Source organism: Saimiri boliviensis, chromosome X (genome assembly GCF_048565385.1).
Source record: "Saimiri boliviensis isolate mSaiBol1 chromosome X, mSaiBol1.pri, whole genome shotgun sequence".
Taxonomy (NCBI): domain Eukaryota; kingdom Metazoa; phylum Chordata; class Mammalia; order Primates; family Cebidae; genus Saimiri; species Saimiri boliviensis.
The window spans coordinates 112,114,700-112,134,145 of NC_133470.1; the positions used below are offsets into that span (position 1 = coordinate 112,114,700).

A 19,446-nucleotide genomic window follows, 5' to 3' on the forward strand; every position below is an offset into this window, starting at 1 on the left:
TCAAGTATATAGAAAGCAGGAAGCCTTCTTTAGAAAATCTGGCCAAAGTGAATGGAACAGAACAGTAATTTTAGGAAATGAAAGGGTAAGGTAAAATCTGGGCAAAATGACATATTGATACTTTCTATATACTCCAGCTGAGAAAGAATGTTAGGTAAAATCTCATAATTACTTGTCACTAAAAGTAAAAGCAGATGATGAAAGAAGCAACTTCCCCATGTTCATTAAACAACAATGGCATGTGACTGTTAGCATATATGCTAAAAGTTAGGTTGTTCAATTAAAATTTAGCACTTATGCCAATTAAGTAATATTTTAGAATACTATAATGAGCTATTAAGAACTGATATCAAAGCCAGATGTAATGAGCTATTACAAAGAGCTCTTAATTTTTTTTTTTTTTTTTTTTTGAGGCAGCGTTTCGCTCTTGTTACCCAGGCTGGAGTGCAGTGGCGCGATCTCAGCTCACTGCAACCTCCACCTCCTGTGCTCAGGCAATTCTCCTGCCTCAGCCTCCTGAGTAGCTGGGATTATAGGCACGCACCACCATACCCTGATAATTTTTTGTATTTTTAGTAGAGACAGGGTTTCACTATGTTGACCAGGATGGTCTTGATCTCTTGACCTCGTGATCCACCCGCCTCCGCCTCCCAAAGTGCTGGGATTACAGGCGTGAGCCACCGCGCCTGGCAAGAGCTCTTACTTTTAAGTTAAATCTCTTATAAATTCTATGAATAAAAGTCATAAAACTCATGTATTGTTTTGAGCTGAAGAAACTGTGTATTTTCAGACCCAGAAAGAAGTATCTGATTGCAGCCTTTTTATAATGAATTATCAAGTAGCATTTGGAATCCCAGGTAATGAAAACAAAGACGACCCATGCACCCAGTTTCTTACCTGTCCATTCACAAAAACTATCACACTACTAATCCCTTGTCCTCCCCTTCCTGCATGCTTCAGGGTTCTCCTTTTTTGGTAAGAGTCAGAGTTTGGGTGGTTAGAATGTTTCCACTAAAGAGACCTAGATAATGTTTAAAGGCCAATTCTTGCCCTAACACTCTATGAATCTCGGTAGAGAAAGGTCTGATGATGAATAAAGTATAAAATCTTAATTATTAATTTAGTGTAGAGTGTGGGATGAAGACAAACTCAAGTTCTTTCCAGAGTGCCTATCTAGAAAGCACCTGAACCCTTGAGATTATTTTTGTTGTTTTGTACAGACTAGGTGATAACTAGATTATCTTATTAGAACATTAAATTAGCTCCATTATACAGAGCCCTTCTTTACCGATTTAATACTACAAATAATCCTAATAAGGGAATCTCAACACAGAATGACAGTAGTTGACACTTTCTTTTCTGTGTCAACACAAACTTTGCCTGTTTCTGATGTTAACATTAATAAATACTTAAACATATTTTTAAAAGTACAAATACCAAACTTCAGTGTATTTTGGCAATACTGGCAGAAAACAACTGTTATCAAAATGGAATAAACCAATTTGTGTCCAAATATAAAACTAGCTACACCATAAATCTAAAATTTTATATATATGCAACACAAAATATATGTTCAGAGTTTTATATTACTACTCCTAGATGTGAAAATCATGTTTAAAAAGAAATTTTTACGATTTATTTAGTAACAACCTGAAGTATCTATGCTAGGGTGCTTTGAGTTACTTCCCTTAGAATTGGAGAATCATAGAACTGGACATTAAAGAATATAAATCCCAATTTTGCTACTGTTTTGATGACTCCATTATTATGGGCTTGAGTACAAACAGATGTGGGGTGTTGTATAAAGAAAAACAGAATTTTACATTCATAATTTTCCATTATTCCACTTCTTGAGTTATGGTTGAGACAGTATGGAGTACAGTTTAGGGTATATTTTAAAAAATAAGCTATTATTAACTTTAAAAAAAAATTATATTGTCAAAGACTTCTAAAAATACCTAAGCCTTTAAAGATTATTGAGCATTCAGTTATGTGACTGCTGCCATCATGTGGTAATGCTGTAAAACTACAGTTATAAGTACATGTAATCATTTTCCTAATTTTAGTAGCAGAAGCAGTTAAACTATTATCAAATTAAGAATAAATAAAAGCCTCTCAGTTGTAACATTCAATATAAACAAGAATGCTATAAAATCACTATAAATAAAAAATCACTATTAGGCACCTACTTTTCTCTAAATGTGAAATGTCATCGTTAATATTGCTGTTTATTTTAGTAATCTGAAGACCTTTTTGCAAATCTAGTATGTAACTAAGGAAACAAATATTAAAAGTTCTCCTGACATTAGACAAATACATTAAAAAATGGTGATCCTAACTGCCCATATTAATTTTGATCATAGTTAACCACTTCAATTTCTTAATTACTTTTGTTGGTGTTCATCCAAATGGGGTCTGATTCTAGTTTTGGGAAGCACCACAGTAGAGACAGCATGAGATTATTAACCCAAAAGGAACTGGCATCAAATTACTACTCAGACACTTACTAACTGTATAACTGAGCAAAGTCACTAAACCACCTCTTTCAGTCTCAGCTTGCTATGGTATGAAAAGTGGAAATCCCATTACCTTTCTTACAAGGTTGCTGAGAATCAAAACAAATTATATCTAGCATAGTGCCTGTCACCCAAGCTCTCAACTACTACCTTCCATACTTTTCATTTCAAAGTGCTAGTCAAGGTGCGCTAGAATATGAATTCCTTAAGGACAGCGAGAGTGTCTTACTCACTTTAGCCCCAACTTCTGTTGTAATAAATTGCTGAATAAATGCATTTCATCACACCTGCTTGAAAATACCCTTTCAACCACCCCTCATCACAATCACTACCTTCATGTTTTATTTAATGAACTAAGATAATACATAGTCTTAGATTAATTATCAAGAAAACCACATACTTCAGTGTGCAGTTAAACTATAGACTTATGAGTGGGATAGGTCACTTAGATACTATATAGTCTTGCTACTCAAAGTATGGTTTGCAGACCTGAAGCATTGACAGTATTTGTTAGTAATGCAGAATCTCGGATGCAGATGCACAGTTAAGACCAATCAAAGCAGATTCTAAAAAAAAAATTTTTTTTTTTTTGAGACAGGGTCTTGCTCTGTCACCTAGGCTGGTGTGCAGTATTGTGAACACGGCTCACTGCCGCCTCAACCTCCTGGGCTCAAGCGATCCTCCCACCTCGGCCTCCTGAGTAGCTGGGACAAGTACGCACCCCTACGCCTGGTGAATTTTTTTACTTTTTGAAAGGACAGGGTCTCACTGTGTTGCCCAAGCTTGTCTCAAGCTCTTGGACTCAAACAATCCTCCTGCCTTGGCCTCCCAAAGTGTTGAGATTACAGGCATGAGCCACTGCACCAGGCCCCTTGATCTTATTAATATAACATGTTAGTGTGAATTAGTTTCTCAAAATAGTTCTAAAAGCTATCTGAAAGCAGATTATGAGGTGGGAGAGGGCAAGGAGGGAATGGTAGAAATTGGGCATAGAAGGCAGGCCTTAGAGGATGGTGTAACAGTCACTTGAGGCTGTAGGTGTGAGGAACTCCTCGAGGAACATAAAATGGGTAGATACTAAGAAAGGAGATGGCAGGACATTTAAATGATTCATTCATTTGACAAAACTAAACATCTACCGTGCTGAGCAAAACTAAACATAAGTAATATCATCACTGCCTCAAGGAGTTCAGTCTAGTGAAGGACGAAGGCATGTAATATCCTACCTCACTACGCAAGTCTGGTAATTATTACAATAAAGTGTATACAAAGAGTTAAGGAAGCAGAGAAAAAAATGAAAAAAAAATCTGTGGAAGTCAGCAAAAATTGCACAGGTAATGTCAGAATTAGTATTAAAGGAAGACTTTACTAGGAGGAAATAGAACTTCTGGCAGAAAAAAAGCTTATACAAAGTTATGGAGTCAGGAGAGAGTATAGTGTATTTGAGAGGAGCTACAAGATTGGATATGGCTAGAGCATAGAATACATGTAAGGAAAAGGTCAAGGTTAAGGTAGCAAAGGAACCAGATCATAAAAGGCTTTGTTTGCTAGGCTGAGGAGCTAGAAGTTTCTTCCTAATGGCAATGGGGAAAAAAATCAATAGAAGACTTAGAATCTTAAGTGAGAATACCAGATCTGCATTTTTAGAAAGATGACCCCACAAGAGATATAAAGGAGCAGTGGAACCGCAATGTCAGCTTAAAGGCTTTGTAACAGCCCATGTGAAAACTGAAGAGGACCCAAATCAAGGAACTGTCAGGGAGAATGTGGCACAGAGGACTGATATAAGAGGTACTTAAGAAAAAGAACTGACAAAGCCCAATAATAACCAATTAAGGATGGTGGGAGTTGTAACTGATTCTCATCCTAGACAGCTTGATACCCTTTCTCTTCATTATCAAAGGCTTTGTTCAAGTTCTCAGTATTTTTCACCATGCCTTTGTATTACAATTATGCCCCTCATTCATCCTATCGATAAATATTAAGGAAGTCTTTCTGAAATACAATTCTGATCATGACATTACCTTATTTAAAATCCTTCAATGAGCAACCCATTGAAGAACAGTACAAACCTGGAAGAACAGTCCAAATTCCTTAATATTCAAGTCCCAGTCAGCCAGGATTCAAAAGTACTCTTCTAATCTGTTACCATTATTGCATCACTCTCTTCCCCTCCCACTGAAATCCTGCCTGCCTGCCTCTTTTTCTCGCACCCAACTGTTTTCAACTATTCTCAGTATGCTACCCCAGGTCTTCAACCTCGAACTGAGAGACTGCCTATATTTTTGATTTTGCAATCCTGGGGTACATTTAAATTAAACCTACTGATTCATCCATAATTGAAGCTGGATCAAAGAAATCAGGCTTCAGTTCTGTTCTCTCTCGTCTGTTCTTTGATGGTGGCTAAAAGAAAAAAGAAAATAAGTTGGCATTAGCTATATCTAAAAACCAGATAGTAATTCAAAATATCCAAGTTAAGTGTTCACATGGCTTATGTGATTGTAAGTGTACCTCATACAGTATTTTAAATACTCATGGAAAATTATCCTGAGAGACAAAAACCAAAAACTCATTTTTCCTTTTACTTTAAAAATCACTCTCTCAAATCATTTTCCTTTCAAGGCACTAAATTATACCATTCTAAAAATTTAATTATTTCTTTAAGAATACAACATAGTTTACTAAAAAGAATGAGAAGATTTGACTTACAGTATCAACTTTACTGTTCACTAGTTTTGCCTTGGGGAGAGTAAGCTTTAATATCCTCAATCCTCTCAACCTACCTCACAAAGTTGAATGAGATATGTAGCAAAATGAAACATATAGAACCATTTTGTATACGATCAGCCCTAATCATATATTTAATTATTAATAAAGAATATGCTTCTACATTTATTTAACTTCCTTCGAAGTTTAAGTAATTTTACTTCATTATCTGACATGGAATTTGTCTCAACAGGTAGTATTAATATACTGTTTTAATAATGGTAAATAAATAGAAAGTTATGAGGTGACATACTTTTATACTAACTCATATTTTTAAAAATGCATAATCATTAAATAACAATGGATTTTCATAGCCAAATTATTAATCAAAATATATCCTTTAAACCTATTATTCCTAAAATTTTTTTTTTTTTTTTTTGAGACAGAGTTTCGCTCTTGTTACCCAGGCTGGAGTGCAATGGCACAATCTCGGCTCACCACAGCCTCCACCTCCTGGGTTCAAGCAGTTCTCCTGCCTCAGCCTCCTGAGTAGGTGGGACTACAGGCGTGCGCCACCATGCCCAGCTAATTTATATTTTATTTTTAGTAGAGACGGAGTTTCACCATGTTGACCAGGATGGTCTCGATCTCTTGACCTCATGATCCACCCACCTCAGCCTCCCAAAGTGCTGGGATTATAAGCGTGAGCCACCACACCCAGCCTATATTCCTAAATTAATCTCAGAAGCAGACAACCTTTATCATCTTAATCTAGGATCTATCACCTTCACCAACCTTACTCTCTTCTAAATCCCCTCCCATATATCTAAACCCCTGGCAACTATTTCACTTAATATTTTCACAAAACTTATTTTTCTTGCTAAGTATTTCTCTACTCTAATAAATATTCAACATGATTTTCAAAAGATCTAAATTGAAAATCTTACAGAAATCCTTAGGTTTCTTACCAAATCTATATCCATGGTGTCAAAATCCATTCCCTCATTAAGATCCTCAATCCTCCCTTCTGAGGACATCATAACATCTTCAACAATTGGCTCTTCATCATCTTCCATTAGGCTTGTGCCACGCCGACTAGAGAAATATAAAACAAAGTCAAGATCTGAACTAATGTCATGACTATTAATATATAGGCAGCAGTATGTGGCTCCCTATATTCAAGTATAATGGAAAATGATGGAAATAAAGGTCAGGGAGAATGATTAGGCATTGATTATGTCATCAATGATGTCAAAACCCCAATGTTCACTTGTCTAAAAATGCTAAGGAATTACGTTTATTCTACATTACTTCAGTACATTTAGCTTTATACTTCTGATATCCCATATACAAGGTTCAATGAGAATTTCCCACATGGGAACATACAAGATACCTCAAATCCTTTTTGAAAGTAGGCAGGGTACAAATTAATAAACAAACATAAAACAGAGACCAAAGAAATGACATTTTCAGAATACATATATTTTCATCAATATATAATGCTAATTTTACCCATCACTCCCTCATTCATTTAGTACGTAATGTGTACCACGCATGTGCACACTCACACACAATGCCTACTATGTGACAGGCTTCTATTGTATCCTATGGATGTTAAAAAAAAAATGAGTAAGACTAAGACATGATTCCTGCCCTCAAGGAGCTTACAGTCTACAATGGTAAACAGAGATAAACAATTAATTATGACAAAATGTGATAAATATTACAACAAAACAAGGCATCAAGTGTTATAAAGATATACTAAAAGAAGGGATTAATTCTGCCACAGGAAGAAAGGAGGAACACTCAGGCTGAAACTCAATTCATGTGCCCTAGGAAACTCAAAACTAAGACATATATAGAAATTTAAAATAACCTAAGACCAAAAGCTCTCTATGTTATTACATAATTATGGGGAATAAATTAAGTTCACAAATTAGCCCAGATCAGCATAAAGTAGCCAATATAATAGTGAGATTTAGTCTGAATTGTTTTTCCCCAGTTTGGTCAACATTACCTTCTTTTCTCATCCAAAGACATCCCCACAGTCAAGAAAACTGCCAAAACTCCAGCAATTATTCACTGAATGCTTATAATTTATACAATACTATACTGGTTCTTAAAAGATATAAAGATAACAAGATATGATGTCTGATCCATGTTACCTGGACAAATATGTTTATAATGGTCCTTATTTCCTAACAATTCTGGATAGAAAGACAATTTTACTACATTTTGTGGAGGCAGCCGTGAAGGGAATATAAGTGCTGTATGTACCATGTGACAGAAAAATCAGAAAGCTGTTCTGAATTTTGTTTGAAGTACAAGGAAGTTATATGTGATTTAAGCTATGAAAAATAAGAAAGATAATCTAGAAGTATTTTTAGTTATAGGGCAGATACCATTATAGAAAAATCATTGTTAAGATGGAAATACTTTTAGCATCCCAGGCAATAGATGACTTATAGTACAACCACCAAAGAATCCTCTGGTAATAAGTTATTTAACTGAGATAATTTCTTATAGTTGCCAGTTAACTATAATTGGGAATTAAAACAAAACTGCAAACAAAAGAATAATGATAAACGGTACTCCATGATGAGATGCAATAGAGAATCTTAGGAAGCCGTGTAATGTTTTATGGGGAGAGATACAGACCAAATGACTGCATGGCAGAATTCTAGAATTTATGGACTGATGACTAGTTAAAAGCCAAGAAATTAGCTGTAGGATTCAGCATAAAATAAGAACTTATATTAAAAGGAATGTGGCCACAAAAACAGAGAAAAGGGGATAGAACCATGTGATAATATAGATGATGACCATGTTAACCAAGTCAGGATGACAATCTATATGTGTAATAGAGTAAACCTTGTGGCTCTAGAGGTTAAGACCACTATGGAGGTAACTAAAGTAAATTTACGCAGGCCACCAGTCATAGTAAATGATCATTTTATAAGAAAAACAGGTAAAATTCGTATCTAAAAACCAACAAAACAGAACAAAATATAAATTTTAAAAAAGAAGGTAACAACTACTGCCTCCCAATAGTAAAACTTATACCACATTATAAATACAATGCTTTCAAACTCAAAAACTTAATCAGAATCATCACATTTTTCCCTGTATACCAATCAAGACATTTTAAAAAATTATCTAAATACTGCTTGTCTGCCACTTCTTCTGGAACCAAAGCTAATGAAGATTGCAAAAAGATTTATAAAGTTATCATACATAATCCAGTAAAAACAAAGTATTTAAAAGGTAAACTACATTTTTTTCAGCACTGAACATTTATTCATTCAATGAACATTTACTTAGCACCTTTTATGTGCCAAGCACTGACAGGCAATGAATGTGGTCCCTGCCCTTGAGGAGCTCACAGTCTAGACAAAAGGGACAAACTCATAAACAAATATTTACAATACAACATGGCAAGTTCTATAAGAAATATGTATACATAGTGTTATGGGAGTATAGATGACCAAAGCTTCAGTTAAGGTGACACCTGAACTTGTTCTTTTACGATGATTTTACCAGCTGCCAGGGAATAGGAAATGATACTAAAATGTAGGCAGGGGCTATATTTTGAAACATCTTGCATGCCATGAGCTAAGGAAGTCTGGAGTTTATCCAGCAGGCAATAGGGAGCCACAGAAAGGTTTTAAGTAAGAGTTACATGGTAAGATTTTTATTCTAGAATAGTAATTCTTGATGGCGGTGTGAATGATGGAGTGGGGGGGAGGGTGAAGGGACAGGTTTGGTGAGAAGATAAATGGGAGATTTGAGGGAAGAAAACCAGTTAGAAAGCTAATACAATAGTTCAGGTGAGAGATGAGGGCCTGAACTAAGTTGGGAAAATCAATTAGGACGTAACAGAACTGTATTTTTAATGCTGTGTACCAAAATAAACAAGGATTGATTATTTAAACTTTTCCAACAGATCAACCTAAGATTGGTCCTTTGGCTAACTAGGTAATATTTAAGTTAAAATATTTTGTTTTTCTGTTGGAAAGACCAATTTTTAGTTCCTTGATTATTTCAGCTTAAGTTACTCTAGAGAGTTTGCTGAAATTTTTAAATAAGGCACACATTAAAATGTTAAAATGAATTAGTGAACTTCCTAGACTCAGACAATAAGGCACTCTCACTTACATGGCATGCTGAAGATTAGTTCGCAGTTTAACATAGCTCATTGCTGCTCTCTCCTGCTGTTGCCTTGCTTCCTCTTGTTGTCTTTGAGCTAACATCCATGTTACCTGCGTGCTTCAAGGAGAATTTTATTCTTCTTTTAACTTAACTTTTTCTATGTAATTAATAAAGTTACAGTACAGAAAATGTTCAAATGTACTTACTTATAATCAAGAGGAGTTTGATGATGTTCAGTCTGCATTGGATAGACACTCATGAAGCTATCCTCAGGCCGTAATCTTTTGGGCTCTCTCATAATAGTGGAGGTGAGCTGTGGTGTCTGCATCATAACAGGGGTATGCAGTGTTTGTTCTCTGCTTAACCACATACTATCACTACTACTACTTTCTTCAGCTGGAAAAGAAAATTAACAACAACGAGGTTTAGTCACTAATTTTGACTATTCAGATATATAATACAACCTGTTCAGGTCAATAAACATCTGTTGCTTTCCACATGCTAGTCATAGGAACAGGGGAACAAAAACCTAAGGAGCAGTCCCTGACCAGGCCATAGAGTCTAGTTGTAAACAAAAAACAACCAGGCAATTAAAATACAATGTGGTGGCCTGGCGTGGTGGCTCACGCCTATAATCCCACCACTTCGGGAGACCCAGATGGGCAGATCACCTAAGGTCGGGAGCTCGAGACCAGCCAACATGGAGAAACCCAGTCTCTACTGAAAAATACAAAATTAGCCAAGCATGGTGGCGCATGCCTGTAATCCCAGCTACTCGGGAGGCTGAGGCAGGAGAATCATTTGAACCTGGGAGGCAGAGGTCGCGGTGAGCCAAGATGGTGCCATTGGACTCCAGCCTGGGCAACAAGAGCGAAACTCAGTCTCAAAAAAAAAAAAAAAAAAAATACAATGTGGTAAATGCAAGGAGAGAGGAAATGGAAGCACAAGGGGAATGGGGGCACTGAAAGGTGTCAGAGACAGCTATCCAGAAGCAACTTCTAACTAGAGTAGGTATCAGGTCGACTGGGAAGGCTTTTCATTCTAGGCAGAGAGAAGAACATAAAGCAAGAACACTACGGCAAGAAACAAGGACTAAATCTTTTCTTTTTTTTTTTTTTGAGACAGAGTCTCGCTTTGTCACCCAAGCTGGAGTGTAGTGGCACAATCTCGGCTCACTGTAACCTCCACCTCCTGGGTTCAAGCAATTCTCCTGTTTCAGCCTCCCGAGTAGCTGAAATTACAGGAATGCGTTACCATGTCTGGCTAATTTTTGTATTTTTAGTAGAGACAGGGTTTCACCATGTTGGCCAGGCTGGTCTTGAATTCCTGGCCTCAAGTGATCTATTTGCCTTAGCCTCCCAAAGTGCTGGGATTACAGGTGTGAGCCACTGCACCTGGTGACCTGAACCATATTAATCTGCTGATATTTGACCTACAAAAAGGGCAACTTCACATGGTTCAAAACCAAAAGTTTGCTACTCCTGGGACATAAAGATTTAAAGAGCAGGCAAAAGACAAGGCTGGATAAAGAAGCAGGAAACAAATTGTGGAAAATCTTATGAGCTCTGCTAAGGTAATAGGAAACTGCTGCTGAAAGTTTTAAGGCAGGGAAGCAATTTGGTGGGTTACATGTTTTAGTCAATGTGGTGGCAGTGTGAGGAGTAAACTTAAAAACAGAATACTGGTAAGCAAACAGACCAGTTAGGAGACTAACTGTGTGGCCTAGGTGAGTGAGACGTGGTAACAGAGGACTGGTTCCCAAATCTATGGGATGCAGACCACTGAGCAGGTAGTAAGAGTGACTGCAAGGGAGCCGCAAATCTATACAGATGTTAAGCACTGAACTAAAGAGAAAAAGGTTTCATACCTGCAAAAGCTACTTTTTCCAATGTCTGTAAATGTTGCCATAATTAGTAAGTCAAATTTGTGTGCAACTGTTATTGAATAGTAATTTTTAAAATCATTGACCTGGGGAAAAAAAAAACTGATAGCACTTTGTGATTGTGAATTTAGAAGACAACTATTTCATTAGAAGATTATACATATGAGGCCGGGTGCGGTGGCTCACACCTGTAATCCCAGCACTTTGGGAGGCTGAGGCGGATGGAACATGTCAGGAGTTCAAGACCACCAGCCTGGCCAAGATGGTGAAACCCCATCTCTACTAAAAATACAAAAATTAGCCAGGCATGGTAAGCGGCACCTATAATGCCAGCTACTCAGGAGGCTGAGGCAGAAGAATTATTTGAACCCGGGAGGTGGAGGTTGCAGTGAGCTGAGATCGTGCCACTGCACTCTAGCTTGGGCAACAGTACAAGACTCTGTCTCAAAAAGAAAAAAAAAGATGATGATTATACACATGTGCAAATGTGTTTAAGGTTTTAAGAAATAAGAGTAGAAGAAAAAAGCACAAATGGCTAGTACTCTAATAATAAACATTAACTCCACATTTTGCAATATAATTACATCAGCCTTTAAGTTCTACTGTATTTAGGTTTCAATACTGTCTTCAAAATCGCACTGAATTGGCCAACCTATCAGTATTCATACTTCCTTTTCACTTATTAATGTCTCAATTTCTATGGTTATCTCCAAAAACCTGAACAAGAGCATTGACTCTTCCTGTAAAAATTGAGTATCTGGTTTCATAATCTATTTGTAAAATATAACATAAATACCAATTCATATGTGTTTCCATGAGGTCTAAAAAGACAGAGAGAGAGATTTGATGGCCCAGCATACATCTATAAAAATTAACTACTGGTTCAGATGAGAAAAACTTTCAAAAATGTTGTGATATGAGGAAATATCATCTTTTAATTTGATAACATTTTCTATTTAAGAAACAGAAAAGTTTAACTTATAAATCATCAGCTCTAACTACTTTAGTCCAGGATAATAAAAGATATTTCCCCCATCAACTGTGATGTTGGGACTACATAACTAACCAGTGTAAAACTGTACAAGTTAGAAATATAAGGTTATGCATGCCTTTATACTACTGGACAAAAGATACAATTCACACAACAATCAAGTTTTAAACATGATACACTTGGTGACAAATGAAAGTTGATGAATTATGTGTCAATTTAAAAATATGACCCCAAAATTCTTTGACATTCCTCACATTAAGAGGTGGAAAATTATGCCCTTTCCCGTAGAATCTCTGATTGCTTGGCCAATAGAATATGGCAGAAATTATGCTATGCCAGTTTTTGGACCCAGGGCTTAAGAAATTGTCAGCTTCCAATTGTAGTCTTTTGGGACACTTGCTCTTGGAGCCTAGTGATATGCTGACATGTAGAAGTCACATGTAGGTGTTCTGACAGACAGTACAGCTGAGGTCCCAAACGACAGCCAGCATCAGATATGTAAGTGAAGATGCCTCCATATGATTTCAGCCACCAGTCTTTGAGTCTTTCTAGCTGAGGCACCAGACACAATGGTCCTGGCTTTGTCCTAAGTTTTAAGGTAGTTTGCTATTCAACAATAATAACTGGGACAAATTTTGACAACTATGCTAATTTAATAGTTCTTAAGAAAAAGAAAAAAGTCCCCAGGCCCATTTTGAACCAACTCTGGAGTGTTAGCAGTCTAAGAGCTTCAAGCGTCATAATGCATTCCTACCTCTAATATGATAGCTCTCTATCTCTATGAAATTGTTCATGATTAATGGCCTCTTCAGAGAAATTCAGAAGTTGAAACCTCTCTACCTTAACCAGATGATCCGATCTCTTGAGTAATAACTAGCTCTATAATACTGAGGTCATTTCCCTATGCATACAGTGTAGCACAGATTTTAAAAAGCAGGCACTCTATAGAGTGAAACTGCATGGTTCTCCTAACTTAATAACTGTGTGACATGAGTATGTTACTTAATCTCTCTGTGCTAAATACTGTCGTCTAAAAAATGAAGATGTACCCAAAAAGTTGTTAGAACTGAGTTTATGCATGTAAAATGCTTACAACGGCATGTTTACACATAACGGACACATTTTGTAAGCTATTACCGAACATATTTCAGATAAAAAATAAGGTGAACCTTAATGACAATTCAGTTGGTAAACATTACGGACAAATATAAAGAGAATAAATTATATCCTTACTGAGTGAAAGCTGCATGCCCTCAACCACTTTCCGTTTTCCTGTAGATGGTTTGGATTTTTTACTCCGCACAGTTGACCCCCGGCTGCTGATTCCACTAATGACTGACATGGTGTCATCATCACCACCAGCTAGCAAAGAATTTCGGTAAGACATCAGTGGTAGCCACACATCCTCCCTTCGGAGCGACATCTGAAAGGTCATGAACTTTTCCAAGTAAACATACCTTGAAAAGAAATCAAAACCATTACCTTTAATACAAAAATCTGCGGGTTATATTAACTCCTAGTTGTGTGAGCACGAGCATATTACTTCACTATTCAAACTCAGCCTCATCGGGGGACATTAATGAACAATGTGGTCTCCACCAAGATTTTCATATCAAATGAAATAATTCAGAGCATTCAATTTAACATTTGCTGAGCAACTATTATGTCCCAGGCACTAGGGATAAATACAAAGATGGATATATGATTCCTACCTGCAAAAAAGTTGCAGCCTGATGGAAATCATAAATCTACCCTTGGATCCAAGTATCTCAAGGCTTATATGTAATTTTGCAATCAAAATTCAACTAACATTCATGTGACAACTATGTGCCAGGTATTTTTTTTCTCACGTTCCGTAACTATTCTTACAGTTCTATGAGTGAAACGTTTTCCCAATTTTACAGGTGACGAAACAAAGTATAATAAAAATTAAGAAGTAACCCCACAGCAATAAAAATACGTAGGCAGCATAACTGTAATTCAAGTCCAAGGCTCTGATACCAAGAGTTCAATAAGGCTGTATTATGCTTTAAATAAATAAAGACAATTATTTGTCAATTAACTGTAAAGTAGAATTCAAATATTTGCTGTCTTTGTAATGACTAATTTCTATCAATTCAGATTTACCAATGTGAACAGCATTAAAGAGAATAGGAAGACATCAGTTACAAAACCTACTGCTTTGTTAGTTGTTCAGTATGCCTTTCTTTTTTCTTTTGAGACCAAGCCTCACTCTGTCACCAAGGCTGGAGTGCAGTGGTGCCATCTTGGCTCACTGCAATCTCCGTCTCCTGGGTTCAGGTGATTCTCCTGCCTCAGCCTCCTGAGTAGCTGGGATTACAGGTGCACACCACCATGCCTGGATAATTCTTGTATTTTTTGGAGACAGGGTTTCACCACATTGGCCAGGTTAGTCTCGAACCCCTGACCTAAAATGATCTGCCCACCTCGACCTCCCAAAATGCTGGGATTGTGACTGTGAGCCGCCACGCCCTACCCCCAGTATATCTTTCTGTATTACAATACACTTCAGTCACATATAGTAGTACAGTACTCCTTCAAGCGTGGCCTGTAAACTGGCTACCACTCCAAAAACTGTTCAGTCTGCAACGAGATGCAAAGCCTGAGCCAAAATATATTCACTGGTAGAGAGATTTACAATTATGTACCCACCACATCCCTAAATAGGATATTACAGATAAGTAGCCCGCACTAAAGTGATCCCCATTTTGCTTCTTCCTCGTTTCCAGAGGTTACCACTACTTATCATCCCCACGCATATTTTGTACTTTTAATACATAGTTGTCTGTAAACATCATATAGCACACTTGTGTACTCTGCTCTTTGTACTCAACATTGTTTTTTAAACCTAGCCTTTTTTTTTGGGGGGGGGGGGGGCGGTGGCGGGGATGGAACTTTGCTCTGTCGCCTAGGCTGGAGTGCAGCAGCGTGATCTCGGCTCACTGCAACTTCCACCTCCTGGGTTCAAGCAATTCTTCTGCCTCAGCCTCCCAAGTAGCTGGGACTACAGGCGCTTGCCATCATGTCTGGCTAATTTTTGTATTTTTAGTAGAGATGGAGGTTTCACCATATTGGCCAGATGGTCTCAAACTCCTCACTTCGTGATGTGCCTGCCTCGACCCCTCTAAGTGTTGGGATTACAGGCACGAGCCACCACACCCAGCCAAATCTATCAATTTTTACTGTTGTATGGTATTCCACCGTTTATCAATCTATTGATTCATTTTCAGGTGATGAGTGTTAGGTTGTTCTGAGTTTTTCCACTATTTCAAACAATCCAAAAGCCATCATTCTTTTATCAATCTCCGTGTGCATGTATTCAGGAGTTTCTGTAGGGTATCTACTTCTGAATGAAATTACTGGATCATGAGGTAGAGAGAATTTTAAACCATCAGGCTTCTTAATTTTTCCTAATGTGCTATGTGAGAAATGGCATTTCATTGTTTTTTTTTTACTTATCTAATACTGCTTATGCAATTTTAACTGGAATAAATGTATATGTAAGAGAACACACAAAACTAAGAGCACAGCTGTATCAGTTTTACAACTGAACATAGACCTGTGTGACCCATACACCTAACAATACAGAATTCGGCAGGGCACGGTGGTTAACATCTGTAATCTCAGCACTTTGGGAGGCCAAGGCAAGAGGATCACCTGAGGTCAGGAGTTTGAGACCACCCTGGCCAACATGGTGAAACCGTCTCTACTAAAAATACAAAATTAGCCAGGCATGGTGGTACGTGCCTGTAATCCCAACTACGTGAGAGGCTGAGAGGCGGGAAAACTGCTTGAACCCAGGAGGTGGAGGTTGCAGTGGGCCTAGATCATGCCTGAGCGACAGAACTAGACTGCATTTCAAAAAACAAAAACAAAACAAGATATAGAACTCTAGTACCCTAGTGTTCCCATTTAAACTCTCCAACACTAGAAGTAACCACCACTGTAATTTTTATCACTATACATTGGTTTTGTCTGCTTTAGAATTTCATATAAAATCTATAAGCCTTTAAATGCAAAATACTACTGGGCTTTCAAACGAGATTATCTACAATATGAGGTATTCATATTCTTCTGCCCTTTTACACCTCAAAGCCATAGGAAAAGATAGAAGATTTCTAAGAATTTAAATCCATTTGGGGGCTCTTTTACAAGTTACCATTATAGGAGACTAAACAAGAAAAGTACCCTGCTTAAATGGTCTGTTGAAGATGGGAAAAGCAGTTAAAGTAAAAAGAAATACAGAGACTTCCACTTTCCAGTGTGGTCAGCACTCAAGACACAGAGAATGAAGGCATGTTCCTGATGAATTGCCTTTATTATTGTCTTTTAAATGCTCCCTCCTTAGTTAGGTTAAGGCAAGAACGCAAATAAGAACCCAAAAAGCAGCCAAGCACAGTAGTTCATGCCTGTAGTCCCAGCTGCTCAGATTAAGGCAGGAAAATCACTTAAGTCCAGGAGTTCGAGGCCATCTGGGCAACATAGTGAGTCCAGTCTCTTAAAAAAGTACATAATGTATTCAAATTACACCTCAAAAGCCATAACAATACTGGAGGAGAACTCACAATATTACGGTATTATGTATCAAACACAGTTATAATCCTTAAATTATAAAGTCATTGAAGTATGATATTTTTCGCGCATTAATACAATCCTACAATTCTGTGTGAGTAGAAAGAAGAGAAACCAAGTATAACGACTGCCCTTAAGAATCCCAAAATGAAATTAAATAGGACATTTCCAGCAAATACATACACTGTTCTTTTGTCTTGTCGGAGTAGTTTAGAAGAAAATTCACTCAGAATATCAAGAAATGCCAAATTTAAAGGTGGATGGCTCTCCCCTTGTGGATTAGGTTCTTTAAAAGCAAATTCTATGCCATCTCTGCAAAGAAAAAAAAATAATTGAAATAAATATTTGAGGGACTATAATAAGTCGGTAACTTAGGAAATTTCACTTGCTACTTCCTTTGCCATGCTTTTGAGGAATAGAAAATAAGGAGGCTTTAAGCGTGAGAATGAGCAAATACATTGACATTTTATGTCACTGTTACTTTCTTTAGAACCATACACACACACACACACACACACACACACACACACACACACACCCCACTTAGCTTTCAGTCTGAACATGGTCTGCTACATCTGCATTCTTTAATCGGCACTTTTTTCCATAGAAAATAACATAAATTCTCTCATGTAACAATCAACATATTATCTGTATTTTTCAAGACATAAAGGAGACCTACTCTAACATATATAACTAACTTTAAAAATAATTAATAAATATTTGTAATGAACAATTCAACAGTAAAATTTAAAATTAAACTCCAAGGCCCATTTTAACTATATTTATGTGATGATAAATACCTCTATTCCTCAAAATAACAACCCAACACTGTACCTATCAAAAATGTAACTGAGTTAAAGACAATCCAGATGGAATCAAGGAGGAAAGAAGGAAGGCTATTACATGAAAAAAGATATTATTTCTGAAAATACTATATAGGTAGTCCTTAGATATTATGTAAAATTACTATCTAATAGATGAACAGGCATAAAAAGAAACTTGAGTTTTAGAACAAAGTGAAAGGAGAGAGTTAATTAAAGTTGAGGGAGGAAGCCACGTGTGGTGGTTCATGCCTGTAATCCCAGTGCTCTGGGTGGCCTAGGTGAGACGATCTCTTTTGCCCAGAGGTTCAAGACCAGCCTGGGCAACATGGTGAGATACTATCTCTACAATAATAATAATGATAATAATAATTGATGGAGTATAGGCAAAACTTAAACAACAGCAGCAAATTTTCTTCAGAGAGACATTTAACACTTCTATAATTACATGAGCAAGAAGATGAAGGAGAGTCCAAGATTCTAAAAGCAAGGTTCTTTAACCCACAGGAAACAGATAAAGGGTTTTAATAAACAAACGTTGGTTATGTTAAAGGTCTAAAATGTATCCATACTTTATAAATGCAACTGATCACTAAATTACATGCCCAGTATAAAATGACTTCCAATTTTGGTAAGCGGAACAAAATATGCAGATGGAAAGAAGGTTGTGGATCAAAACATGGGAAAAGGTCACCACAAAATAGAGCACAAAACCAAAGAAAAAACATGAGACAAAGGAATCAAAACTCAAAGATTTCTCTGTCTTAACAATGAGATCACGACAAAGGTTGATCAAAAAAAAAAAAAAAAAAAGAAGACTGTGCAATGCTTGATGAATTTAGGCTGCTTTGATTCATGTAATTTATAAACTTTGTATGGTTTAAATTTAAACAAAGGCTTATAAACAGAATTTTAATCCCAACTCTTTTTTTGTTGTTGTTGTTGTTTTTGAGTCAGAGTCTCACTCTGTCACCCAGGCTGGAGTGCAATGGCACAATCTCGGCTCACTGCAACCTCTCCCTCCCACATTCAAGCCATTCTCATACCTGAGTAGCTGGGACTAGAGGTGTATGCCACCACTCCCAGCTAATTCTTGTATTTTTAGTAGAGATCGAGCTTCACCACGTTGGCCAGGCTGTTTTCAAACTCCTAGCCTCAAGTGATCCGCCTACCTCAGCCTCACAAAGGGCTGGGATTACAAGTATGAGCACCAGGCCCAGCCCCAACTCATTTGTTAATTGAGATAGCACTATAACTGGTTCTTTAAAATTAAGAAAGGAGATAGGGTACAGATTTATAAGCTAATAATAAAGCATAAATTTAATTTACTTATTCCAAATGAAAGGGCTAGATACAAAAAAAAAGTTTCATGACTAAAAAGTATGAGAGCTGAATAAAATATCTGGAGATTACTTGTGTAGCATGGCAATGGCTTCTCTTGTTTTCAACTGATCAAGTCCAAAAGTTAAAGCAAAACGTCGAGCAAGTTCTTTTATGCCACTAAATGTAGAGGACGATCTATCAAAATTATAGCCATTTTCCTGTATCATTTCATTGAAAAGCTGTTTGGAAAGAAAGAAAGCATGTTAAAGTTCTTAATACTTAGAGATTAACATCTTTTAAAATATTACATTTTCATTTAAAATATCACTGTATTCTATCACAAAACATTAAAACATGATACGAATGACCAAACTTGCAGTACTTCATCTATTTAAACCGGAAGTTATTATTAACATTAGAAGAAAGCCTTTAGGTTAGTTTTAGCAGAATGCTATTCTGCTGGTA

General features: G+C 36.9%; 1 protein-coding gene across 15 annotated transcripts in view; it reads right to left on the reverse strand.

Annotated features, from left to right (window-relative positions):
• Positions 1-19,446, reverse strand: part of STAG2 (STAG2 cohesin complex component) — a 152,297-nt gene that overhangs the window by 2,413 nt on the left and 130,438 nt on the right. For 8 of the 15 annotated variants that reach the window (XM_039463973.2, XM_074392350.1, XM_074392348.1 and 5 more), the window contains 7 exons: positions 19,072-19,220; positions 17,021-17,149; positions 13,478-13,701; positions 9,578-9,767; positions 9,378-9,488; positions 6,191-6,317; positions 4,842-4,919 (listed from right to left, as the gene is read on the reverse strand). In XM_039463973.2, coding sequence (XP_039319907.1) covers positions 4,842-4,919; positions 6,191-6,317; positions 9,378-9,488; positions 9,578-9,767; positions 13,478-13,701; positions 17,021-17,149; positions 19,072-19,220 — 1,008 coding nt within the window. The remainder of the gene's footprint in view (positions 1-4,841; positions 4,920-6,190; positions 6,318-9,377; positions 9,489-9,577; positions 9,768-13,477; positions 13,702-17,020; positions 17,150-19,071; positions 19,221-19,446) is intronic. The other 7 variants (XM_074392351.1, XM_074392355.1, XM_074392353.1 and 4 more) reach the window with 1 other exon arrangement.